At 58.8% G+C, this 24,718-nt stretch overlaps 2 protein-coding genes across 3 annotated transcripts in view; one reads left to right on the top strand and one right to left on the bottom strand.

Annotated features, from left to right (window-relative positions):
- Positions 1-373: 373 nt before the first annotated feature.
- gon4lb (gon-4 like b) lies at positions 374-13,022 on the top strand. 2 transcript variants are annotated; one of them, XM_076017007.1, is made up of 29 exons: positions 374-533; positions 1,774-1,921; positions 2,059-2,174; positions 2,291-2,365; positions 2,516-2,566; positions 2,660-2,698; positions 2,803-2,901; positions 3,320-3,418; positions 3,728-3,880; positions 3,961-4,177; positions 4,258-4,359; positions 4,441-4,481; positions 5,101-5,168; positions 5,493-5,745; positions 6,142-6,228; positions 6,324-6,537; positions 6,622-6,763; positions 6,897-7,050; positions 7,224-7,340; positions 7,611-8,612; positions 8,872-9,112; positions 9,188-9,345; positions 10,803-11,000; positions 11,120-11,263; positions 11,373-11,684; positions 11,842-12,088; positions 12,171-12,471; positions 12,550-12,652; positions 12,792-13,022. In XM_076017007.1, the coding sequence occupies exons 1-29, from the start codon at positions 426-428 to the stop codon at positions 12,915-12,917; spliced, it is 5,115 nt and encodes a 1,704-aa protein (XP_075873122.1). In that variant the 5' UTR covers positions 374-425; the 3' UTR covers positions 12,918-13,022. The 2 variants fall into 2 exon arrangements, with proteins under 2 accessions (XP_075873122.1, XP_075873123.1); XM_076017008.1 differs by having other exon boundaries at positions 391-533; positions 1,777-1,921.
- Positions 13,023-17,328: 4,306 nt separating this feature from the next.
- Positions 17,329-24,718, bottom strand: part of cacng2a (calcium channel, voltage-dependent, gamma subunit 2a) — a 17,606-nt gene continuing 10,216 nt past the window's right edge. The window contains exons 2-4 of the mRNA XM_076017023.1: positions 24,298-24,381; positions 18,900-19,040; positions 17,329-18,030 (exon numbers count right to left, since the gene is read on the bottom strand). Of these exons, the coding sequence (XP_075873138.1) occupies positions 17,492-18,030; positions 18,900-19,040; positions 24,298-24,381 (764 nt within the window). The 3' untranslated portion in view covers positions 17,329-17,491. The remainder of the gene's footprint in view (positions 18,031-18,899; positions 19,041-24,297; positions 24,382-24,718) is intronic.

Here is a 24,718-nt window from a genome sequence, read left to right as displayed (position 1 = left end):
AAAAATTAGAATATCAAGTAAAAGTTGTTTTATTGTGGCAATTTAACATAAAAAATGAAAGCAACACATTTTATTGAGCCATTCCACGCAAATTGACATCTCAATCAGTTCCTTGTTGTAACTTTGCTGATTAAGATTTTCAGCTGATTAAAACCACAAAGCCACAAACTCAGAAAATTATTATAACATTTGAGTTGTTTTTTTTAAGCTGCAAGACCTGATCAGCAAAATGCAAAGAAATAAAAAACTTGAAATATATTGATTTGCATATTATTCCTTGATATAATATGTCAAATTCACCTTTTAAAGTTGAATTGCAGAACTACTACAACATTTTCCGTTCCGTCTAATTTTTCAGAATCTTCACTTTGAGCGACGTGCGTTCAACCGACCCGGATGTCACAAGGCGGCATACCGGAAGTGTAATGCCCAAACATCCGGTAGTTAGCCGAGCGGAAGCTAACGCAGCTCGCTGGCGGCCAGAGTGTGGGAATGAGACAGTGATGGCCCACGAAAGCAGCGTCCGCCTCCGGGTGAGTTTCTCTCCTCACCCCCGGTACTCCTCTAGAACCTCCTCCGCTCACCGGTTCCGAACCTGCTGCTGCTCCAACTTGGCGCCATACCCCCCCCCCCCCCCCAAAAAAAAAAAAAAAAAAAAAAACACAGCGCGCCATTGCGCCTGCTCAGTAGGAGCGGTGTGTATTGTAAGTTGTGTTAGCCACTTAGTTATTTAGTGCGACGTTCACACAATCAAAGTTGACTTTGTATGTCGGGGAGGATATGGAGTTGATGTGAAGAAGTAGCGCGAGGTTCCCCCACCCCGAACCGAACTGATGTTAGCTCAGAGGTTTAGCCACAATGCTAGTGAGACTCAGCGGAGTGGTTAGAGAGGAAACCGCATGTTTGTATTAATTACAATATATTATAATTACAAATACGCTACCGTTCAAAAGTGTTCAGTTCACCGACTTATTCCTGCATTGAACTCCATCATAAGCAGCTACACGAAACAATACTGCAATGCTCCGAGAACATCACTGGTGCACGAAAACCAGTCAGGATGTGCTGAACACATTATGGGATGGCTTTTAACAGCTGGTGCCGCGAATGTCTAATTCGTGTGTTCACACAGAAATGTGCACACTTGGAATTCTTTCAATCACTTTTAAATCAGACGCTGAAAATGGGTTTTCATAAAACACTCAAATGTTCCCATGCTAGTGACTGGTTTCCGTGCAGCCGCAATGATCGCAGGGCATTAAAGATCATTGGTTCATTAAAAAAACAACAACAACAAACGGGTTAGAACTGAGTTCAATGCAGAAATGAACAAGTGAGCCAGAACTTTTGTATACAGTATACCTGAAGCACCGCAGCCATACGCGTCTGACCAGTTTGCCATTGTTTCCCCACTTGCAACTCTCCCAGTCTGCTGGATGAAATTATTATTATTATTATTATTATTATTATTATTATTACTATACATGTATATGTATGTATTGAGACCTTCTAGAGTTGTTCTCTGTTGTTTTCTGTTCTATAAACTTAATTTAGTTCATACGTTTGTATCTTTATTTGAGTCTAGGGGTAGGAATATATAACTTCCTCCCACCCCTTTTCCAACATGAACAATATTATTCTCTTGTATTTTTCACTGGTGCTTATTTTTTATATTTTTTTTTAATTTTGTGCGTCTTGGTTTTGTATCCTTTTTATTTCTCTTTCCTTTCTTACATGTTTGAAATAAATCAAATCCAATGCTGTGTGTTCCAGCAGGCGGAGAAGCGACAGCCGGCCGACGAGGACGCCTGTCCTCTGGTCTCCAAGTCACTGAGGACAGATGGACAGACGGGCGTCAGCCGACCCGACAGGAAGTTGTGGACAGGAAGTTCCGGTGCGGACAGACAGACGGACGACACTGGTGAGCATACAGCGTTACACAACACTCCTGTGGTGGCGGAGGAGGAGGAGGAGGAGGAGGAGGAGGAGGAGGAGGAGGAGGAGGAGGAGGAGACCCCCAGGTGTGTCTCACCTCCTCCTCCACCTCGGCCTGCACAGGTGGAGCGACAGCGGGTGAGTCCAGCGAGGACGAGCTGGGCCGACTGGACCTGGACCTCAGCAGGAAGTCCAAGCAGCTCAACCTGACGTCACGCAACGTGCGCGCCATCCTGCACGTGAGCACCTCACTCTCTCAGACACACACACACACACACACACAGACACAGCGCCACCTGTTGGCGGGTCACCTCCACCTGTCTGAACTCTTGTGTGCACCTGTGTTGCTGGCCAGGAGGTGATCACCCATCAGCACGTGGTGGAGATGATGAAGGCCGCCATCAGAGCCACGCAGGACCTGCCCATGTTTGTGAGTCTGTGTGTGTGTGTGTGTGTGTGTGTGTGTGTGTGTGTGTGTGTGTGTGTGTGTGTGAGAAAGGCCTCCAGCCATTCGGACTCAGCAGCTCTGCTTCCAATACGACCTGTCTGTCCGTCTGTCCGTCTGTCCGTCCTTCTCCAGGAGCCCAAGATGACCCGGTCCAGACTGAGGCAGGCCGTGCAGCACGCACAGGTGAGAAGCCAACACCCCCGCCCCCCCGGTCATGTGACCTCTGTTCTTCCCGGGGGTCTGGTCTCACCCTGACCCTGTGTTTGCTGCCTGCAGACGGCCAGCTGGAGTGCGTCGGCGGCCAGCGCTCCCAAGGTGAAGCCTCTGCACCTGCCTGCAGCGTCACTCCTGCGCCAGTGTGTGTCTGACTGACTGACTGACTGTCTGTCTGTCTGTCTGTCTGTCTGTCTGTCCACCAGACGCCCCAGTTTGTGGACATCGACCTGGAGGAGGAGGAGGACTCTTCAGACGAGGAGTACTGTCCTGAGGAGCAGGAGGAGGACGACACAGCGGAGGAGGTGAGCCTCCTGGTGTGGTGTGGTGTTGCCTCTTCAGAGATGATGCACTGATGGTGTCAGGGCTGTGGCTGCTGTGGCGCCGCACAGAGGAACAAAAGACTCCAGGTGGTGTTTAATGATGCGTTCAGGGTCCTGCTGAGGAATCAGTCCGAGGGGAGTCATGATGGCCCTGACCGTGCCTGCCTGCCTGCCACACAAAGCATTTGTCACACCTCTGGCGTAGACGTCTGCATGTCTTCAACCCGTTGTGTTGTTCTGTGTGTCTGTGTTCTTTGTACTGATTTTGTTGTTGTTCTTTATGTGACCTGAAATAAAGTTCATCACTCGTCACCTCTGGTGAAAGGGTGAATTGACGCGTGTGTGTGTGTGTGTGTGTGTGTGTGTGTGTGTGTGTGTGTGTGTGTGTGTGTGTGCGCAGACTTTGCCCAGCGATGGCGACAGCTTGTCCTCACCTCCCAGAATGCACCAGGGCTCAGTTGCTCAGTATCTGGAGGGCCAGGAGGAGGAAGCGCTGCAGGTACTGTGACCTCTGCTGCTGCTGCTGCTGCTGCTGCTGCTGCTGCTCCTGCAGCCGCAGGCCGTTTTTCATTTGAGGATTTAAACTAAAAGCGTCACACACATTTAGGAGCCCAGAAGTGTCGGACAGCCCAGTGACGGCCAAGATTAAAGTTCTATGCAAACATAATGAAATTACAATACGTCTCCTTCTGGCCCCGCCCATTCCCTGCCCCCCATCACTGATTGGACGATGCCCGGCCACGACTGTGCCGTCACCAGGGGGCGCTGTTGTCGTTGACGTGTGCTGACCTCTGACCTCTGTGTGTAGAAACCTGTGGGCCGTGCGAGGCACCAGGCGGAGAGCTCCTCCTCCTCCTCCACCCACCACCTCCTGCCACCTCCCGACACCTCCTCCTTCCTGGAGCGGCTCAATGCCGTGGAGGAGGAGCTAAACTGCGGCCTCGCCTACCACTATGAGCAGGTAGGTGTGTCTGTTTCCTTCTCTGTCTGTCTGTCTGTCTGTCTGTCTCTGACTGTCTGTCTGTCTGTCTGCCGGCTCAGTGTCTGGACAGGAAGTCGGACGACAGCGGTGGCCCCAGCGGCCTGGCGTCCCGCACGCGCTCCAAACGCCCCCTGGTGGACGTCCCGCTGGTGCAGCTGGAGGCGGAGCTCCTGCCCCCGGACACCACGGCCGACATGTACGAGCAGAGCGCCGCCCTGGAGGAGGACCGCCACTGGACCGCGTGGCTGCAGGGCCTGGTGGCGCGCGACACCGAGGGTGCGCGTGGCGTCGGTCAAAGCTCACCACCCACCAGCAGGGGGCAGCGTTCTCAGGTTTCTCTGTGTTTCGCTGTGCAGAGGAGGCCGAAGACGAGGACGACCCAGAGTACAACGTCCTGGACGACCTGGACGAGCCGGACCTGGAGGACTACCGCACGGACCGGGCCGTCCAGATCACCAGTAGGTCCCAGGACCCGGTGTTGGTCCAGCTCTGAGGGGGAGGGGCCTCAGCGCTGACTTGTGTCTCTCTCTGTTTTCCAGAGAAGGAGGTGAATGAGCTGCTGGACGAGCTGTTTGACACGGTGAGAGGCCTCCTGAAGACCTTCAGTTGGTCACCATCTCCATGATGGTGGTGGTGGTGGTGGTGGTGGTGGTGCTGCTGCAAAGCATCCTGGGATCCTGGGAAGTCAGCCGAATATTAGCGCCATCTACTGGCAAAGACACCACGTATAAAATTCACATCAAATCTTCAGTTTTTACCGCAGGTTTTTATTTAAACCAACCAATGGTTAGCTTGATGCTATGAAAACGTCACTTCTGGGGGGGGGGGGCAGCAGGAGGGAACGGCGGTGAAGGCTGGAGGCGGGTTTGGGTTGGTCCTTCTGGGCCGGGTCCTGGGAGGAGGCTTCCTTCCAAGGATGCAGACCCTGAATTCAGACCCAGCCAGGTTCTGGAGCACCGCTGCTTCTGGACGGGTTTGAGGAGGTTTATGGGAGGTGCTGGAGACTTTGGCTCCTCCTCCAGTCAGTAGTGTCGTAGTACTGGAGGTTTGTCCTGGTCTCCAGACCATCGCAGGCGTTTTTACTGGGTCTGGGTCTGGGTCTGGGCGGACCGGGGGTTTGGATCCAGACCAGTGGAGACTCGGCCAACACTGTGATGTAACGGATCAGTGTGTCACATGACCCTCTGCTCCCCGCGCAGCTCCAGGAGGAGGAGACGGAGGCGCTGTCGCCGGCTGGAGCCCAATTCAACGTCCCCAAGACCTTGCGGTACTCACACACACACACACACACACACACACACACACACACACGCACACACGCACACACACACACACACCCTCTCGTTGGGACGGTGCAGCAGAGAAGTGTTGTCACTGTTTGGGTCGGGAGGAAGAGAAACGGCCGCCGCTGCTCCTCCGTCCTCCTGGTGGAGAGCCTCGCCGTGAGGAGAGCAGCGGGTGGCCCACACGCTCAGGCTCCGCCTCCTTGTTTTGCACAGACAGTCTGAGTGGGTGGGTGGGCGGGTGTGTGGGGGAGGGGCTCGCGCATAACGTCTCACGCCCGTCTTGCCCTGTGCCTCGCCGCCGGCAGCTTCGAGGCGCCGCTGGCCAGCGTGCTGACGGAGCGGCGGCGGGCGGTGAGGAAGCGGTACGAGGCGCAGCAGCAGCGGCGCGCCCTGCTGGACACCACCAATCAGCACAGAGGCGGCGGCGGCGGCGCAGCGCCCGCCCCACATCCCGCCCCGCATCCCGCCAGCGGCTACACCCTGCTGGTGCTGCCAGGCCCCTCCCCCCTCCACCTGGACCACAGCCAGCGGCTGCAGCTGCAGCAGCAGGTCCAGCAGGTAGGCTGTGTGTGTGTGTGTGTGTGTGTGTGTGTGTGTGTGTGTGTGTGTGTGTGTGTGTGTGTGTGTTGGGTTCGATGCACGACGGCAGACGACGATGACGTTTCGCTACGTTTCAGCCAATCACAGAACTTCATTTCAAACTGTTGGTGCTGCTGGTCCTGTTGTGCCAGTAGATCCACTCTGCAGCGCAGACTAGTGGTGCAGTTCATCCAGCAGCTCAGATGATAACGACACTCCAACTACTCACTCCTCTTTCTAACTCCCCGTTTGTTGTTGTTGTTGTTGTTGTTGTTGTGGCGCCGCCCTGGTGGCGCCTGCGTGCGTGGTATGTACACTGACCTGTGTGTGTGTGTGTGTGTGTGTGTGTGTGTGTGTGTGTGTGTGTGTGTGCAGCACGTCCAGCTGCTCACTCAGCTCCACCTGCTGTGTCGCCGCGTGGAGGCGCTGAACCACGAGGCCTGCATGACGGAGCACTACCTGGTCAGAGCTCCGCCCCCCTCCGTCCCCTCACAATGAACACCTGGCGCCCTCTACCTGACACACCTGTCCCGTCCTCCTCCTCCTCCTCTGTGCAGGAGGAGCTGCAGCAGTTTGCCCAGCGCCAGCAGCAGCAGCAGCAGCTCTTCCCCAGCAGCAGCAGCAGCAGCAGCAGCTTCCAGGCGTGCAACCTGCGTCCCGCCCTGGACCTCCTGCGGGAGGCGCCACCGAGCGCCCGGCCTCACGTCTCGCCCCGCGCCGCCGCCGCCGCCGCCAAGCGCTGGCTGCCCACCATGGCTCAGACCACCAGCAGTGAGTGACAGGCGCTTCTGCACCGGCTCGGCTCGCCCGGAGTCGGGAAGCACTGCTCTGACTCCGCCCCTCCCCTCCCTCTAGGCCACGCCTTCCCGCTGCTGCCCGCCGAGGCGGCCTGGCTGTTCGCCACGCGGCCCGTCTTCCTGTACCCGGAGCTGCTTCCTGTCTGCAGCCTGGAGCGGAGGCGGGACCAGCGTAGCATCTACACAGCAGGAGAGAACGGGTCTGCACTCACACACTCACACACACACACACTCACACACACACACACACGCACACACGCACACACACACACTCACACTCACACACACACATACTGCGTGGCTGAACTGCGTCTCCCATGATGCTTTGCGCAGGCTGCTGCTGCTGGCGCTGAGGCACTTCGAGGGCACCGCCCAGCGGGAGGAGCTCATCAGCTCCTACCTGCTGTGCAAGACGCGCTGGAGCGTCAAGAAGCACCTGAGGGAGCTGAGCTCCTCCTCCAGGGCTCCAGCCAGCAACATCATCAAGGTGGGCGTGGCCACCGGGACATCACACGCTCACCTGGGCTCCACCTGACCCTTCTCGTGTGTGTGTGTGTGTGTGTGTGTGTGTGTGTGTGTGTGTGTGTGTGTGTGTGTGTGTGTGTGTGTGTGTGTGTGTGTGTGTGTGTGTGTGTGTGTGTGTGTGTGTGGTCCTCTCAGACGTACCTGAAACACAAGATCATGCCCACTCTTCCCCTCGCCTGTGGTCGAGTTCAGCCTGAAGACCAGTGCCCCCCAGTGGACAGAACCTGCCCCAACATGCCAAACTGGCTAAAGGTCTCACACACACACACACACACACACAGAGGCTGACCTGTTAGCTGGTCTCCTTCTGCTTATATGTTTTTAAACCACGGACCTTTAATGACGTACAGCTGTCACGGTCGGCAGCGTCACGTGATCTGCCGACCGTGACGTCTGATTGGCCGATGCCGCCACAACGGCTCGAAGCCAATTTAAAAAGAAGGCTCAGTGCGGTTCTAGCAGTGCTGACATTGTGTTGTTGTTGTGTTGTGTTGTTGTGTTGCCGGCTGCTGTGGCCTGCAGAACAGTCAGCTGATCATCCAGAAGACGCGATTGGGCGGCGGCGGCTACCCCCCCTCGCTGCCGCCGGGCTGCAGCCTGCGCCTCCACCCGCACTTCCTGCACAAGTGCCGCCCCCCCTCGGCCCCCCGCCCCCCCCACCGCCGCTTCTTCACGCTGGCCCACAATGCCTCACTGCTGCCGCTCGCCAAGCCCCCCGCCCACCACGGGGGGCGGAACGCACGGCCGATCGGCGTCCGGCCCCTCCCCCTGCCCCCTCCTCCTCCTCCCGCGGACACCGGCACCGCCCACCCTGCCTCCCCTGGCCCCACCCCTCCACCTGAGACCCCAGGTCCTCCCGGGGTGCCCTGCACGACCCCGGCCGTGACCCCGGCCTACGTCCTCCTGCAGATGGCGTGGACGCCTCAGGCTCCGCCCACTGACAGCAGCTCCCAGCAGGCATTGGGGAAACACGTCCAGGTGTTGGAGCCGCAGCTCCACGGCGAGGAGGCGGAGTCTACAGCTTCACCTTCAACCCTCAGCCCGCTGTCATCCTGCATGGAGGAGGAGGAGCAGGACGAGGAGGGGGAGGAGCAGGAGGAGGAGGAGGAGGAGGTGGAAGTCTCAGGCGTCCTCACCATGAACGGAGGTGAGAATGGCGGCGGAGGGGAGGAGCAGAAGACGGTGGGAGAAGGAGGTGATACAGGTGGAGGAGGAGGAGGGGAGGAGTCCGGGGGTGGAGAGGATGGGGAGCAGCAGCAGCAGGAGGAGGGGGAAGAGGAGGAGGAGGAGGAGGAGGGTGGCCAGAGAGAGGATGAGCCGGGAGAAGACGATGGCGGTGCCGGTGGGGAGGAGGATCAAGAGGAGGAGGAGAAGGACAAGGACGAGGAGCAGGAGCGACAGGGCGAGGAGGAGGAGGAGGAAGAGGAGGAGGAGGACTTTGACGAGCTGACGCAGGACGAGGACGAGGAGGAAGTGATGTCGTCGGCGTCGGAGGAGTCGGTGCTGTCGGTGCCGGAGCTGCAGGTGATTCACACTGTCAGTCAACTACCAATCAACTACCAGTCAACTAGCAGTCAACTAGCAGTCAACTAGCAGTCAACTAGCAGTCAGTCACCAGGGTTCATCACTGCAGTGGTGTTGCACGCTAGCTCGCCATGCTAGTCAGCTAGCCAGCTAGCAGTCAGCTACCAGTCAACTACCAGTCAACTACCAGTCAACTACCAGTGAACTAGCAGTCAGCTCCTGCCCAGGTTGACTGGTGATCTGCTGCGTTCTCTCTCAGGAGACCATGAAGCAGCTGACGTGGTTGGCCGCTGAGCGCCGCCTCTGCACGGACGGAGAGTCGGAGGAGGAGCACTCGGCCGGCTCCCAGGAGGAAGAGGAGGAGGAGGAGGAGGAAGAGGGGCCTAAAGGGGAGGAGTCCGGCGAGGGGAGGAGCGGCAAGGAGAGCCGGGACGAGGAGGCGGCGCCGGGCGAGCGGACGGCCCGCGGGGGCGGAGGGAGGTGTCCGGGTCGAGGACGAGGTCAGGCCCTCCGGCTCCGCTCGCTCCATCGCAGCGCCCTCCGGTGGCCGCTCCTAACGCATCTTGTCCCGGCAGGGCGGAGCCGACCTCTGCGGGGCCTGGGGAGGAGCCGCCAGGAGCGCCACAGCAAGGACGGCGCCAAGCTGCTGCTGCTGTACGACGACAACATCCTGGACAACGACCCGCAGCGCGAGAGCAAGGACTCGGCCTTCGCCCAGAACTACCTGAGCAGGGTGAGGAGCAGGAGGAGGTGGTGGAGGAGCAGGAGGAGGAGGAGGAGGAGCAGGAGGTGGAGGAGCAGGAGGAGCAGGAGGAGGTGGTGGAGGAGCAGGAGGAGGAGGAGCAGGAGGAGGTAGTGGAGGTGGTGGAGGAGCAGGAGGAGGTGGTGGAGGAGCAGGAGGAGGTAGTGGAGGTGGTGGAGGAGCAGGAGGAGGTAGTGGAGGAGCAGGAGGAGGTAGTGGAGGTGATGGAGGAGCAGGAGGAAGTGGTGGAGGAGCAGGAGGAGGTGGTGGAGGAGCTGGAGGAGCAAGAGGAGGTAGTGGAGGTGGTAGAGGAGCAGGAGGAGGTAGTGGAGGAGCAGGAGGAGGTAGTGGAGGAGCAGGAGGAGGTAGTGGAGGTGATGGAGGAGCAGGAGGAAGTGGTGGAGGAGCAGGAGGAGGTGGTGGAGGAGCTGGAGGAGCAAGAGGAGGTAGTGGAGGTGGTAGAGGAGCAGGAGGAGGTAGTGGAGGAGCAGGAGGTGGTAGTGGAGGAGGTGGTGGAGGTAGTGGAGGAGCAGGAGGAGGTAGTGGAGGTGGTGGTGGAGGTGGTGGAGGAGCAGGAGGAGGTAGTGGAGGTAGTGGAGGAGGTGGTGGAGGAGCAGGAGTTGGTGGAGGAGCAGGAGGAGGTGGTAGAGGAGCTGGAGGAGCAAGAGGAGGTAGTGGAGGTGGTGGAGGAGCAGGAGGAGGTAGTGGAGGAGCAGGAGGTGGTAGTGGAGGAGGTGGTGGAGGTAGTGGAGGAGCAGGAGGAGGTAGTGGAGGAGGTGGTGGAGGTAGTGTAGGAGCAGGAGGTGGTAGTGGAGGAGGTGGTGGAGGTAGTGGAGGAGCAGGAGGTGGTAGTGGAGGAGGTGGAGGAGCAGGAGGAGGTAGTGGAGGAGGTGTTGGAGGTAGTGGAGGAGCAGGAGGAGGTAGTGGAGGAGGTGGTGGAGGTAGTGGAGGAGCAGGAGGAGGTAGTGGAGGTGGTGGTGGAGCAGGAAGAGGTAGTGGAGGTAGTGGAGGAGCAGGAGGAGGTAGTGGAGGAGGTAGTGGAGGAGGGGGTGGAGATAGTGGAGGAGCAGGAGGTGGTAGTGGAGGTGGTGGAGGAGCAGGAGGAGGTAGTGGAGGAGCAGGAGGAGGTAGTGGAGGAGGTGGTGGAGGTGGTGGAGGAGCAGGAGGAGGTAGTGGAGGTAGTGGAGGAGGTAGTGGAGGAGCAGGAGTTGGTGGAGGAGCAGGAGGAGGTGGTGGAGGAGCAGGAGGAGGTAGTGGAGGTAGTGGAGGAGGTGGAGGAGCAGGAGGAGGTAGTGGAGGTAGTGGAGGTGGTGGAGGTAGTGGAGGAGCAGGAGGAGGTAGTGGAGGAGGTGGAGGAGGTAGTGGAGGAGGTGGAGGAGGTAGTGGAGGAGCAGGAGCTGCCCGAGCTGCACCGAGCCCCTGCTGATGTCACTGTCTGCCCCCTGCAGGTGCGCGAGGTCCTGCAGGACACGCCGGAGCGCGTCCAGGACTTTGTGTCCTTGCTGCAGGAGTTCAAGCAGGTGGGGGAGGGGCCGGAAGTGACATCACTGTTCCGGAAGCTGCGCGGCGTCCTGGGGGAGCAGACGGAGCTGCTGAAGGACTTTGCTGCCTTCCTGCACCCTGAGCAGGCGCTGCAGTGCGGACTGGTGAGCTGTGTGTGTGTGTGTGTGTGTGTGTGTGTGTGTGTGTGTGTGTGTGTGTGTGTGTGTGTGTGTGTGTGTGTGCTCCGGTCCTGCTGCTGAAGCCACTGTCTCCTCTCTGGCAGCTGCAGGAGCAGCAGGCCTTCGAGCGCAGCCGCCGCTTCCTGCGGCAGCTGGAGATCACCTTCGGAGAAAACCCCTCCCACTACCAGAAGATCATCAAGGCCCTGCAGATCGGACCGGAACTCAGCCCCGCTGGCATCCAGGAGGTTGGGCCACACACACACACACACACACACACACACACACACACACACACACACACACACACACACCGGTGGCCTCCAGCTGATCCGGTGTCTCTCGTCGTTCTCTCAGCTGAAGGCTCAGATGGAAACGCTGCTGAGAGGCCACACCCACCTCCAGAGTGAATTCTGGGTGTTTTTCGAAGAGCTCCGCCCACCTCCGGCCCGCCCGGGCCAGTTTGAGGAGGCCCACTGGCCCGAGGAGGCGGGGGGCGGGTCCGACGGCGGCGATGGTGTCGGCCTCTTGCCCCTAGGTGGCGCCGGCGCCGGCGGCTTCGAGGAAGTGACGCTGCCCGAGCTGGAGGAGGAGGAGGAGGGGCATAAGATCCTACCAATGAGCAGCCGGCGCCAGAGGAGGAAGCTGGCCGCCCACAGGAGCTACAAGGTGACCGACACTGCCCCCCGCTGGTTGGTCTGGGCTGGGCGGGCAGCCTGCAGCAAAGCTCAACACGGCCGTGATGCAGCCAGCCAGTGGAACGTGACGAAGACGATGATGACGAGTCGACGGTCAGCAGCCCTGCTTTGCTTGTGTGTGTTTCCAGGACTGTGATTGGTCGGACAAGGACTGGCCCTGCCCCTGCGGCGACGCCAAGAGTCGGCGGCTGCGGAGGAAAGGACGCTGCCACTGCCACGGCAGCAAGCTGCAGACGCCAGGGGGCGTGTCCAGGGCCATCAAGAGTCTGCACCCGGCGTACTCCCAGCTAGGCTCCGCCCACGACGAGGCCTGCGTCCCCAAGAGGGAGAGCCCACCGCCAGGCGGGCGGCGGGGGTCCCCAGGTGCTCGGCCAGGTCTGCTGCTCCTCCTCCTCCTCCTCCTACTCCTCCCTCCTCCTCCTTCCCCCCCTCTGAATTCCCTGCTCTCTCCTGGCAGATCAGAGCAGTGCACTGTGGGAGGCCGATGAGAAGGAGGAGCAGGAGGAGCAGGAGGAGGACGACGACGACGACAATGATGAAGAGGAGAAGAAGAAGAAGAGCAGGATAGAGGAGGCGCTGCCCAGCTCCTCCAACCTCTGCACCTCCTCCACGTTTCCACCCAGCTGCTCCTCCTCCTCCAGTGCTCCTCCTCCTCCTCCTCCTCCACCTCCTCGTCCCAGCCCTCCTCCTGACGTCCCCGTCTGTGCCAAGAACATCTCGCTGACCGCCAGCGGGGAGAAGGTCATCCTGTGGACCAGGTAGGCCTCCCCTCTGCTCCTCCTCCTCCTCCTCCTCCTCCTCCTCCAGCAGGAGTGACTCCTGCGGCTGTGTTTCAGGGAGGCTGACCGGGTCATCCTGACCACGTGTCAGCAGGAGGGAGCCAATCAGAGCACCTTCCAGGCCATCTCCACTCTCCTCGGCAACAAGACGTCCAATGAGGTGATTGGTCGGCTCTCCCGGCTGCCGAGCCGCCATTGGCTCATTTTTATTTCCTGTCCGTGTCGACCCCAGATGGCTCCCTAACTCCTCCTCCTCCTCCTCCTCCTCCTCCTCCTCCTGCTCCTCCTCCTCCCTCCAGGTGTCGCGCCGGTTTCGGGATTTGATGCGTTTGTTCCGGACGGCGGCTCGCCAGACGGGCTCCGAGGACGACGCTCCGCCCACCGAGCCCTCGGTGGCCAATGAGGAAGCGGCTGAAGGGCACTAGGAGGGACAGCAGACGCCGAGGCTGTCGCTCACCGTGTGGAAGCAGATTGTCACTGCGAGGCGGCGGCGGGGAAATATTTATATTTTTAAATAAATGCACTTTGTTTTATATTGATGTTGTGTTGTGAGTCTGTGACTTGACTTGGGGGGGGGGGGGGGGGGGGTTTATGACGGCAAGCTGGTGTACAGCACCCAGCCACCAGGGGGCCATCAAGATGGAGTTTGGCCTCATGCAAGCAGGAACAAAAAAGTGTTTTCAAGTTATTTGAATGTGCCTGCAGGGGGCAGCAGAGTAGCAGTGTGTCCCACATAGGCTGCCTGATGCTGTCTAGTGTGTGCTGACCTCCAGGTGCAGTTGGAGGCCGCTGAGGTGAGGCAGTGAGTGAGTGAGTAGAGGATGTTATGCTCAAAGTTCCAGGTGATTCTACCTGCCAGAACCTCATCCAGCAGGAGCACCGAGGAGCAGGTGAGGAGCACTGAGGAGCACTGAGGAGCACCGAGGAGCACTGAGGAGCTCCGAGGAGCAGGTGAGGAGCACTGAGGAGCACCGAGGAGCACCGAGGAGCACTGAGGAGCAGGTGAGGAGCACTGAGGAGCACCGAGGAGCACTGAGGAGCCGGTGAGGAGCAGGTGAGGAGCACTGAGGAGCTCCGAGGAGCAGGTGAGGAGCACCGAGGAGCACTGAGGAGCTCCGAGGAGCACTGAGGAGCAGGTGAGGAGCACTGAGGAGCTCCGAGGAGCACTGAGGAGCACTGAGGAGCACCGGGGAGCACCGAGGAGCACTGAGGAGCAGGTGAGGAGCACCGGGGAGCACTGAGGAGCAGGTGAGAACCTAGCTGTACACTGTAGCACACTGAGCTGGAGTTCACGCCTTTGGTGATGTCACAAAGGTAGATTTTATTTTTTTGTGGCTATGTGAAGAGGTGAGGCAGGAGTTGTGGATGAGGTGATGGTGATGGTGATGGACGGATGAGCAGCAGCGCCACCACCAGGTGACCTTTGAGCAGCACTCCATCATGTTTCACATTCACATCAGGTTATTCTCCTGATGGAACAACACAGTTTTTTTTTCTTCGTTTTCTCTTTTTAATTTTTTTTGTTGTTGTTGTTGTTGTCGTCTCCGCCTCCTCCCCAGGTTCTCCTGCTGTGGAGGTGGTTCTGGTGAAAGTGGCAGTCTGACTGGTTCCGTGTGGAGGCGGGGAGGTGGACACTGCAGCAGCCTGCACCGCCACATCAGTATTCCAGCCCTGTCCGGAGGCGCAGCCCTGCACTACCGCCTGGCCGCCAGCAGGGGGCAGAGAAGAGCTCTCCTGCAGCCCCCTCCAGAGGAGGCGGCGCGCGGCTCCAGAGGATGATGGGTAGCCGGCTGGGAGCTGCAGCGGCTGCAGTGGAGGTCAGTCTGCATTTCCCCCGTTTCTGCTCCTGTTCGCTCACGGGCCTCCGTGTCACCGCTCAACTCTGCATGACCCAAAAATAACCCGGGCCCAGCGTCGTCAGCAACTGTCCAGTGGTCAGCACACACACACACACACACACACACACACACACACACACACACACACACACACACACACACACCACAGGCTGCTGCGTTTGCATGCAACATGACAAAACACACACCTCACATCTCTGCTTGTGTTGGTGGTGTGTGGATCAGTACCCAGGTGACACACACACACACACACACACACACACACACTGCTGGCTGTCCAGCAGTCAGACCGAGGTCATCCAGTGGATCTGATGTGAGATTACGTAACCACACACACACACACACACACACACACACACACCGACAACGTCCCTGCTGCTGGCGTTGTGCTGCAGCTCGGAGGAGAACCAGGAGGAGAACCAGGAGGAGAACGAGGAGGAGAACAAGGAGGAGAACGAGGAGGAGAACTAGGTGGAGAACTAGGTGGAGAATGAGGAGGACAACGAGGAGGAGAACAAGGAGGAGAACCAGGAGGAGAACCAGGAGGAGAACCAGAAGGAGAACGAGGAGGAGAACGAGGAGGAGAACTAGGTGGAGAACTAGGTGGAGAACCAGGAGGAGAACCAGAAGGAGAACGAGGAGGAGAACGAGGAGGAGAACTAGGTGGAGAACCAGGAGGAGAACTAGGTGGAGAACTAGGTGGAGAACTTCCTCAGCCTTCACCTTCACCCCTGGGACCAGCTGTCTCTGCTGCTGTCCAGCACCACCTCTAGGAAGTGCAGTGTGGGCCGATACGGACTCAAGGGGGGGGGGGGGCTGCAGGCCTGGGTTGCAGCTGTGGGCGGAGCTACAGTTAGCCTCACAGCGCCAACATCATTAGTATTAGCGACACTGCTCTAGAATGTTCAACTCCTGCCAAAAAAACCTGCTGGGACTCTTCAAGGACACAACTCACTCCTGCTGGGTGGAGGAGCAGCATCAGGGGGACTGGGAGGTGGTGGAGGAGGTGGAGGAGGGGAAGGAGGAGGAGGAGGAGGAGGAGGGGGAGGAGAGTCGGTTCCTTCCCGCTACACTTGCACAGAACTGGCTGCTTGCGATGCATCACTTTTTTCCTCAGCAAGAAGCTGTGCTTTCTCACCGTCCTAGGCCACGCCCACATCCATATGAATATTCATTAAAAACGCTCATCATGAATGCATCTGCATGAAAATACACGTGAGCGCTCACCTGCCTGCCAGTCGAGCGTTTCCTCCCCGAATGAAGACGGAACGATGGGAGAGCCTTTCACTGGATTCCAAGACTGGGTCGTTGCAGTTCCCACCTGCGGTTCCCACCTGCGGTTCCCACCTGCGGTTCCCACCTGCAGTTCCCACCTGCGGTGCTAGGTGGCGGCCTCACAGCTCCGCTGGCCTGTCGCTGCTTGGTTTGAAAGGGGGCTCCTGTCGAGTGACTGCGTGAGAGGAGGGGATGAAGAGGACGGGCCCGCCCAGCAACACCAGTCGCCAGGATCGACCCTGGACCCGGTCCCACTAACCCACCTGGCTCCGCCCACCGCCCAGTACCCACAGTCCTCTACGCACAGCGCTTGGACTCTTGTGCTGCGCTGACGCTGAGGAGTTTGGCACGCGGACAAACAGAGCATCGCCCGACCTCAGAAACCAAGACCCAAGACCGGGGTTCTGAACAGAGCCGGGCCGGACTCGTTGCACCTGGCGGGTGGCAGACAGTGAGAGACACGCAGTGAGAAGCAGCGGTTAGTTCCCCCTAGGGTTCAGGTTTTATTCATCAGGACTTGATGCATCCAAGTAAAGGATCATTCGGTTTTGGCACCTTGAAAGATTTCATTTCTCATTATGAACAACACGCTGAAAATGAAAAGAAACAAATAAATGCCTAAGGCTGTGTGAGTTTTTCAAAATAAAATACATCCGTACATGTATTTATAAAGAACTCAAACAAACCATTTATCTCTTCTTTTTTTTTTTCCTTTCTTTTTTTGAAAAAAAAAAAAAAAAAAAAAAAAAAGCAATTTAGTTCAACATGGATGTTTGGTTTGTCCCACAAAAGCAAGAAGATCAAATGAACTAAATGAACCAAAACAGAACCAAAGTTACACATAAAAACATTAATACTTTAAACTTTTTTTTTCCCCTTATAATTAATAACCTTTAAAACTTCTCAAGAGCAGAATTTGCTGTAATTTTATTAGCATGCATTTAATTTTCAAAACCGTTGAGTCACTTTGTTTCTCTTGTATCTACTGAACTTTATTTTGGCGTCCTCTTCTTTTCCTTCCCCTCTGCTCCTTCCTTTTTTGGCCCGGCGGAAGTCGAGTCGGAGTCTCCGGGAGATTTTTTTTTGGACCGGCTCTTTCTGCCGAGGGGGGGGGGGGTTCGCGCCTCCCGCTGCCACCGCCGTCTTAGAAAAAGGAAGCGAAGAGCGGAGCGAGGAAAAGACGAGAAGGTTTCGTTTGGATATTCTTTTTTTTTTTTCTCTACCGGCTGCAGCGTCTCGAACCTTCACGTCAACTAAAAGAGTCTTTTCTCATCCACAGCACTCGTTTTCTCCTTTCCACTAGTTGTTGTTGTTTTTTTTTGCTTCGGTAAAGGTCTTAACTCTTGGTTATTAACGTAATAATTTATTTATAAAAGTAATACATATATATTTATATATATAGTACCTTTTGTTAGAGGTTGCAGGTCGGGCTAATTCTAACGGAACCCCAACCTGCAACAATTCACAGTTTTAATGCAAAAATGGAACCGATAAGTAAAGGAGTGGCTGAGGACGAGCGCCGGGCGGGCGGGGGGGGGAGGGAGAGGGGGCGGGGGCGGGGCTTCAAAGCAAGAAGGCTGTGAAATCGTGTGATTGATGGACGCCTCCGCCCCTCCCCCTCCCCTCCCCCTCTCCCCCCGCCTCTCATCCCTGCAGGTGAGGACGAGGGACGGGCGAGCGGGCCGCCCGCTCTCACGGCGAGCGCCGGGTCGGCGAGCGCCGGGTCTCCCTCTCAGCGGCGGTAATGGAAACGTCATGCAGCTCAACGAAAAGAAGAACAAAATGTCTATAAACACGGAACGTGGCCTCCTTCCCCCGCGGGCCCCTCCTGGACTCTGCCGGCCCCCTGGCGGTGGGCGGGGCCGCCCTCATACCGGCGTGGTGCGGCGGTTGGCCGTGTTGCTGTGGCTGGAGTCTTTCAGGTCCTTCTGGATGCAGTTGTGGACTTGCAGGAAGTTGTGGTCCCGCTCCGAGTTGTAGGTGGCGGTGGGCGTGCCGGACGACTTGAGCGTGTCCCGCGGCAGCGTGTACATGGAGATCTCGGTGGACGGCAGCGCGCCGAAGCCCTTGAGGCCCACCGGCGAGGCGTCGCGGGAGTGCGAGGGGTCCGTGGAGCGGGAGGAGGAGCGCGAGCGGCGCCGGTAGCGGTAGCGGTAGCTGGGGATCCGCGTGATGGCCGAGCCCTGGAGGTAGTCGGCGGCGGCGCGCGCCCCTATCCTGAGCTGGCGGTGGCGGTCGATGAACATGTGCACCGCCAGCACGCCCACCATCTCCGCCATGATGAAGGACAGGGCGCCGAAGTAGAAGGACCAGCCGTAGGAGTAGCTGTTCTTCTTGGAGTCGCTCTTGGACGGGTCGCCCGCGTTGGCTGATATGTACACGATGATCCCGATGATGTTGCTCAGGCCTGCGGGGGGGGGGGAACAGGGGGGGATGGGGAGGGGGGGGGCAGAGGAGAGACAAAAAGGTTCTCAGTGGTCCGGGTGGTCTTAATGGAGAAGAGTCTTCACTGAAACCTCCTGCATTAAGATGAGCGGGAACACCCGGGCTCACTGTGGACCGGGTGGTTTGGGCCCACTGGACCTGTCCCGGTGGTCTCGCAGACGAAAGCCCCCCCCCCCCCCCCCGCTCAGTTCAGAACTGAAGAAGCCTTTCGGATGAGAGGCGAAGAAACGTCTTCGCTGGAACCTCCTGCGCCGAGATGAGCGGGAGGACCGAGAACCTTCACAGACAGCCGGGCTCATTCTGGGCTTCACGATGACCAACACCGGGTCCAGTTGCCTCAACCTGACCCTTCCACGCAGCAGCAGCAGCAGCAGCAGCAGCAGCGCTGCAGCTCCACCTCTGGACCTCCAGCTAACATTGCAAGGCAACGAAACGGAGCAAAAGGCCGATCCTTCAGGTCAAAGGTCAGCGTGTTGTGTTTTCTTTCTCTCTCTCTCTGTCGCCAATTGGACACAAATTTCCTGCTGTGGTTTATGGCCAGTCACAGGGAGGGAAGTTTGACATGGTGTGTGTGTGTGTGTGTGTGTGTGTGTGTGTGTGTGTGTGTGTGTGTGCAGGGTTGGGTGGCGGTGAAAAGTGTGTCAGGGACGCCCTATTTTTAGAGAGATCGTCCCGACGGGATGAAGAGAAAAGAGGACAGAAAGGAATTAAAGAAAGGAGTGGGAGCAACGGTTCTGCTCGGTGTGTGTGTGTGTGTGTGTGTGTGTGTGTGTGTGTGCGTGGCCGTGGCCGTGGCCGTGGCCGTGGCCGGCAGAGTGCACGGCGGCGGACCTGCAGACACGAAGAAGATCCCGGCGCTGAGGATGATGTTGTGGCGCGACTTGTAGAACTCGCTGGCGGCGATGCACAGACCCCCCATGAAGAGCAGGATGACGCTGAGGATGGGGAAGATGCTGGAGGCCCGGACCGCACCTGGAGGAGGAGCAGACAGGGACATTAGAACCCAGCTGTGAGTGCGTGGAACCCCCCCCCCCCAATGGCCTCAGAGCACGCCCCCTAGCTGCCAGGAGGAATCGCAGCCGGAAAACTAGACCAGGTGGGGGGGTGGGGGGGGGGCAACTGTTTGACTGGTGGGGCTGCAGTGGGTTGTACAGTGGGCCAGAGGGGGGCGGGGGGGGGGGGGTAGCGGAGCAGCAGCAGATGGAGGCAGTGTTCTGGTGGAGGAAACATGTTGCTGTGATGTCACTGGAAGATGAAGCAAAGCTGCAACCAAGTCAGAGTCTGTGAAGACCCACCAGGGGGTTTAGCTCCTAGAACCACCCAGAACCACCCAGAACCATCCAGGACCACCTAGAACCACCCAGAACCACCAGGGTGTTTAGCTCCTAGAACCACCCAGAACCACCCAGAACCACCCAGTACCACCAGGGTGTTTAGCTCCTAGAACCACCCAGAACCACCCAGAACCATCCAGAACCACCAGGGTGTTTAGCTCCTAGAAACCACCCAGAACCATCCAGAACCATCCAGGACCACCTAGAACCACCCAGAACCACCAGGGTGTTTAGCTCCTAGAACCACCCAGAACCACCCAGAACCATCCAGAACCACCAGGGTGTTTAGCTCCTAGAAACCACCCAGAACCACCTAGAACCACCAGGGTGTTTAGCTCTGAGAACCACCCAGAACCACCCAGAACCACCCAGTACCACCAGGGTGTTTAGCTCCTAGAACCACCCAGAACCACCCAGAACCACCAGGGTGTTTAGCTCCTAGAACCACCCAGAACCACCTAGAACCACCCAGTACCACCAGGGTGTTTAGCTCCTAGAACCACCCAGAACCACCTAGAACCACCTAGAACCACCCAGAACCACCAGGGTGTTTAGCTCTGAGAACCACCCAACCCCCCCCCCCGCTCTCCTTCACCCCCTCCTCTTCCTCAGGCGGTTCTAGAGATAAGGTTTCATCTAGACTCCTCCCCCTCCCCCCGCCAGTGTCTACTGACCCCCCCGACCCCCCCCTCCTCCAACCACGTCATCCTGGGGATTGTGTGGTTCTCAGGCAGCTAATTAAATATTAAACTGTCTGAGAGTTGACCCCCCCCCCCGCCGCCCCCCCGCCCCTGGACCCGCTAACCCCTCCAAGACATTGACACCACTGGGAGGGGCCACCAGGGGGCGTCTCCCTGCCCTCCAAGCAGCAGTCTTGCTTCCAGTCCGTGGCTGTGATGCACCGCCATGTTGCTAAGGAAGCCCAGTGTGGACAATCCAGAGGGTTTCCTACTGATGTCACCAGTGAGGCAGCAGCAGGAGGAGGTGTCCAGGTTAGGGTTAGGGTTAGCAGGAGGAGGTGTCCAGGTCTGGCCGCGCTGGCCACCGTAGCCCCCGGACACGGCGGGCGGACTGGTCATGTGATCAGTGGGGGTCATTAGCGACAGGAGGGAAGTCACTGTGCCCTCCACACGACTCAGCAGCCGTGACGTAGCTCTCAGGGTCAAAGGTCGCCGAGCCCGGACAAACACTCTGGCAGGAAGCTGCGGGATCATCGATTGCCATCGAGGACGTGGCTGTGTTTGTGACCTTCGACCCCCCCCCCCCCCCACCCCAGCGAAGACTTCCTCCGAGGTCAAACGGACGCCGCCGCCCAACAAGGAGGTCTTTGACCTCCGACCAATGACGGCGACCTCGGCGACGTCTCGTCTCTGTGACATTGGGAACGCAGTGGAGGTCGCCGCTGGTGGTGGCGGCGGAGGAACAGGGCGCCCCCGTCTGGCCGACGCCTGAACTGCTCTCGCTCTGTTTCCAGGTGATCCACCTCCTGGCAAATCAGCCATGTTGGCAGTGAAGGACGTTCTAGGCGAGCACTTCCTGTATGACAGAGTACTTCCTGTAGGACAGAGCACTTCCTGTAGGACAGAGCACTTCCTGTAGGACAGAGCACTTCCTGTATGACAGAGTACTTCCTGTAGGACAGAGCACTTCCTGTAGGACAGAGCACTTCCTGTATGACAGAGTACTTCCTGTAGGACAGAGCACTTCCTGTAGGACAGCACTTCCTGTAGGACAGAGTACTTCCTGTATGACAGAGCACTTCCTGTAGGACAGGGCACTTCCTGCTATGTCCTCTAACTTCACTCACATCTGAGGTGGATCACAATGACGCTAACTGCATAAACATGAATATAGATACAGCAGCTGTCCCCAGAGGATGACCTGAAGTTTCCTCTCACAGGAAGGGGCGGAGCTTAGCGGCTACTCTGCAACCAGCCACCAGGGGGAGCAGTTGCTCCGCTGTGGTTCTTGCAGGAGGTGAAGCTGCTTCCAACAAAAGTCTTTCTGCTTTGCTTTGAAACTCTTATTGCTTCACCTGATGACTGACACGGCTCCTGTTTACCTCCACCTCCTCCTGCACCACCTCCACCACCACCTCCTCCACCTCCTCCTGCACCACCTCCACCACCACCTCCTCCACCTCCTCCTGCACCACCTCCTGCACCACCTCCTCCACCTCCTCCTGCACCACCTCCACCTCCACCTCCTCCACCTCCTCCTGCACCACCTCCACCACCACCTCCTGCACCACCACCACCACCTCCACCTCCTCCTGCACCACCTCCACCTCCTCCACCACCTCCACCACCACCTCCTGCACCACCACCACCACCACCTCCCTCCTCCACCTCCCTCCTCCACCTCCACCTCCTCCACCTCCCTCCTCCACCTCCCTCCTCCACCTCCACCTCCTCCACCTCCCTCCTCCACCTCCACCTCCCTCCACCACCTCCCTCCTCCACCTCCTCCACCTCCACCTCCCTCCTCCACCTCCACCACCACCACCACCACCTCCACCACCACCTCCTCCACCACCTCCTCCACCTCCTCCACCTCCACTGTGTCTCCAGCCAGATGGTGGAGGATCTGTGTGGCTTCGTTATTGTGAGGGAAGCTTTGTTTGCTGCCACTGTTGATTCTCTCTGATCCTTCATATTGAGTTGAGCGGGGGAGGGGCAGCTTTGGTTCAAGGAGATGATGATGATGACGATGATGATGATGATGATGATGATAATCAGGGAACAGCGCCTCCGGCTGCTGGAGGAAGTGTAGAAACCCGCCAAAATAAGAGCATAAGAGTGAAACACCTGCGAATGACTCTGATTTCTGCCCTTGATGCTGTAACACTGAACTAATGACCACTCCTCTTCCTCCTCCTCCTCCTCTTCCTCCTCCTCCTCATGACATCATCAGGATGAGACGGCAGCCCCTCCCCCCACTGCCACCACCCTCATTCTCGCCTGCCTCATCATCATCATCATCACCAGACCGGGAAGCACCGACCGGCCTGCAGGGCAGCACCGTGCTGCAGCGGCTGACCAGCAGTGTGGGCTCAGTGCTGCAGTACCACCCCAGCACCAGCAGGAGGGCGGCAGCTGCCACCTGTGACAGCCGTCACTTCCTCCAGAGCCTGACTGGGCGAGCAGTTGCTGATGCAGGTAACTCCACTGGGTTGCCCTCTCGGTAGGGTCAGGTGACCTCAGGGAAGCCCCCCCCCCACCCCCACCCTGTTGAATGCTAACGGCTAACTAGCGGGGGAGCGCGGCCCCCTGCGTGTCCCGTCCCAGACCCATCGATTTTATTGGGCGACGGCACACAGCCGGCCGTCCAGTCGGCTGCGAGTCCCCCCGGGGCGCTGACAGCCCCTCCCCCCCCCCCTCCTCTCTCCTGCCCCAACCCCCCCCACCCGCCCGCCGCTACTGTCAGCCGCTGCCAGGGCCACCGCGGCGGCGCGGAGACGGCCCGAACCCCCGCCCACAGACGCCCTCTCCCCATTGGCCGGCTTCAGTTTGCCGCTCTGGCACCCTCGGCCAGCAGGGGGCGCCGCCGCAATCAGCCGCTTCATTCACCCGTCACCGCGGGCCGCTTTTGAGGGGACGGCGGGCGAGCGAGGGCTGCGCGGCGCCGACGTCGCCCTCTGCTGGGTCCTGGTGGCGGCCGCAGCAGCAGCAGCAGCAGCAGCAGCAGCAGCAGCAGCAGCAGCAGCAGCAGCAGCAGCAGGGGCTGATGGGAGCTCTGACGAGCCGTGATCTGAAAACCCACCGGCGCTCCAGCGAGTCTCAGCTGGCTTATGTAACCCCGCGTGGCTGCTGGGAGAGCCGAGGACTCGCACACACACACACACACACACACACACACACACACACACACACACACACACACACACACACACATCTGTCCTTCTGCTGACACAAACACACCACAAATAAGGAGCTTCTGCGTGTGTGTGTGTGTGTGTGTGTGATCTAGCGGGGGTGTACTTTAGTAGAATACAGTCAGATTTTCTGCTCGGCAACCGCAGCATCAGCAGCAACCCCCCCCCCCCCCTCTCCTCACAGCTCTGTTGCGTGATGACATCATCACGGTGTGGCCCCTCCCACCCGCCGCCTTTGCTCACGGAGCTCCTTGTGATGTCACTTCCGTTTCCTGCCGCTCTCTCACCTGAAGTGACATCACCTACTGTTACATAACCCCTCCCCTTCCCGCTCCCCCTCCCCCCGCCGGCGTGCAGACGCAGCGCTGTCTCCAGCCAGCCGGAGGCGCCGTGGCTCCTCCCCCTCCTCCTGGATGGAGCGGCGTGCTGGACACGGCGAGGAGCGAAGGCCTGACCCATATAGGAAGGAGGCTGAAATATTTATGGACGCGAGTGTCCTAATTGGCAAGCCACTGGGAGCACGGCGGCCCTCTCCTCCAATCACAGCGCAGCACTGGGGCGCGTGCACGAGCACGCAGGAGCACGCACACACACACACACACACACACACACACACACACACACACACACACACACACACAGGCAGATGCAGGTCGGCGGTCCGAAGTTTGACCTGCAGCCGCAGACTCGGCTCCTCCTCCCAGCCCACATCTGATCTGGTGGGCCGCGATTGGCCGACAGTGCCGCGCTCTCACAGAACCCCCCCCACCCTACCCCCCCACCTCCCCTGCCCCCCAGGCCTGGCCCCGCCCCGCCCCTCCACCCCGACCCCGCCCTCAGTCTCAGTCAGACTCTGCTTCCACTTCCTGTTGAGAGGAACCGCTCCGTTTCACCCACCAGGCGACAGCCAATCAGGAGGCAGGGAGGCTCCACCTCCTCCTCCTTCCCCCTCCCCCACCCAAGCATCACCAGCGCCAGCACCCTGAGTGTTGGAGTGAGCAGCAGACGGGTCGGTACTCACGCAGGAAGTACTCGGACGGGTCGGCCTCATAGTCGGTGTCCTCGGGGAAGTGGTCGATCTGCTTGCACATCCCCTTGAAGTTCCCTGCAGGACACACACACACACACACAGGAAGTGACATCATCAGCATCATCAGCATGGTCAGCATCAGTGTCACGCAGACGGCAAGGTGAGGAGGAAGCAGGAAGTGACATCATCACAGTATCACAGCACCTCTCACTTCCTGTTTCACTGCTGGGAGGAGCAGCGAGCTTGGGGGCGGGGACACGGGGGAGGGGAATGGGCGGAGACACGGGCTGGGGGGAGGGCAGGGCAGATCGCAGCCTCCAGGGGGCGCTGCAGCCAGGCGCCCCACCTCAGGGTGGCGCCACTCACCTCCCACCGACCCGCCATGCAAAGATCTTTCCCCCCAGTGGCCACG

The sequence above is a fragment of the Nelusetta ayraudi genome, unplaced genomic scaffold, assembly GCF_046127955.1.
Source record: "Nelusetta ayraudi isolate G7.1 ecotype Tasmania unplaced genomic scaffold, CSIRO-AGI_Nayr_v1 ptg000256l, whole genome shotgun sequence".
Lineage (NCBI taxonomy): Eukaryota > Metazoa > Chordata > Actinopteri > Tetraodontiformes > Monacanthidae > Nelusetta > Nelusetta ayraudi.
Note: the sequence above shows the minus strand (reverse complement) of the source record. Positions and strands in the feature narration are given on the sequence as shown.

Bases quoted from the DNA above. Each gene is read 5' to 3' on its own strand.
- gon4lb (XM_076017007.1), top strand. From the start codon at position 426: ATGCCCAAACATCCGGTAGTTAGCCGAGCGGAAGCTAACGCAGCTCGC. The intron at 2,567-2,659 runs GTGAGAAGCCAA...TGCTGCCTGCAG, and splicing joins AGGCCGTGCAGCACGCACAG to ACGGCCAGCTGGAGTGCGTC. The intron at 5,746-6,141 runs GTAGGCTGTGTG...GTGTGTGTGCAG, and splicing joins TGCAGCAGCAGGTCCAGCAG to CACGTCCAGCTGCTCACTCA.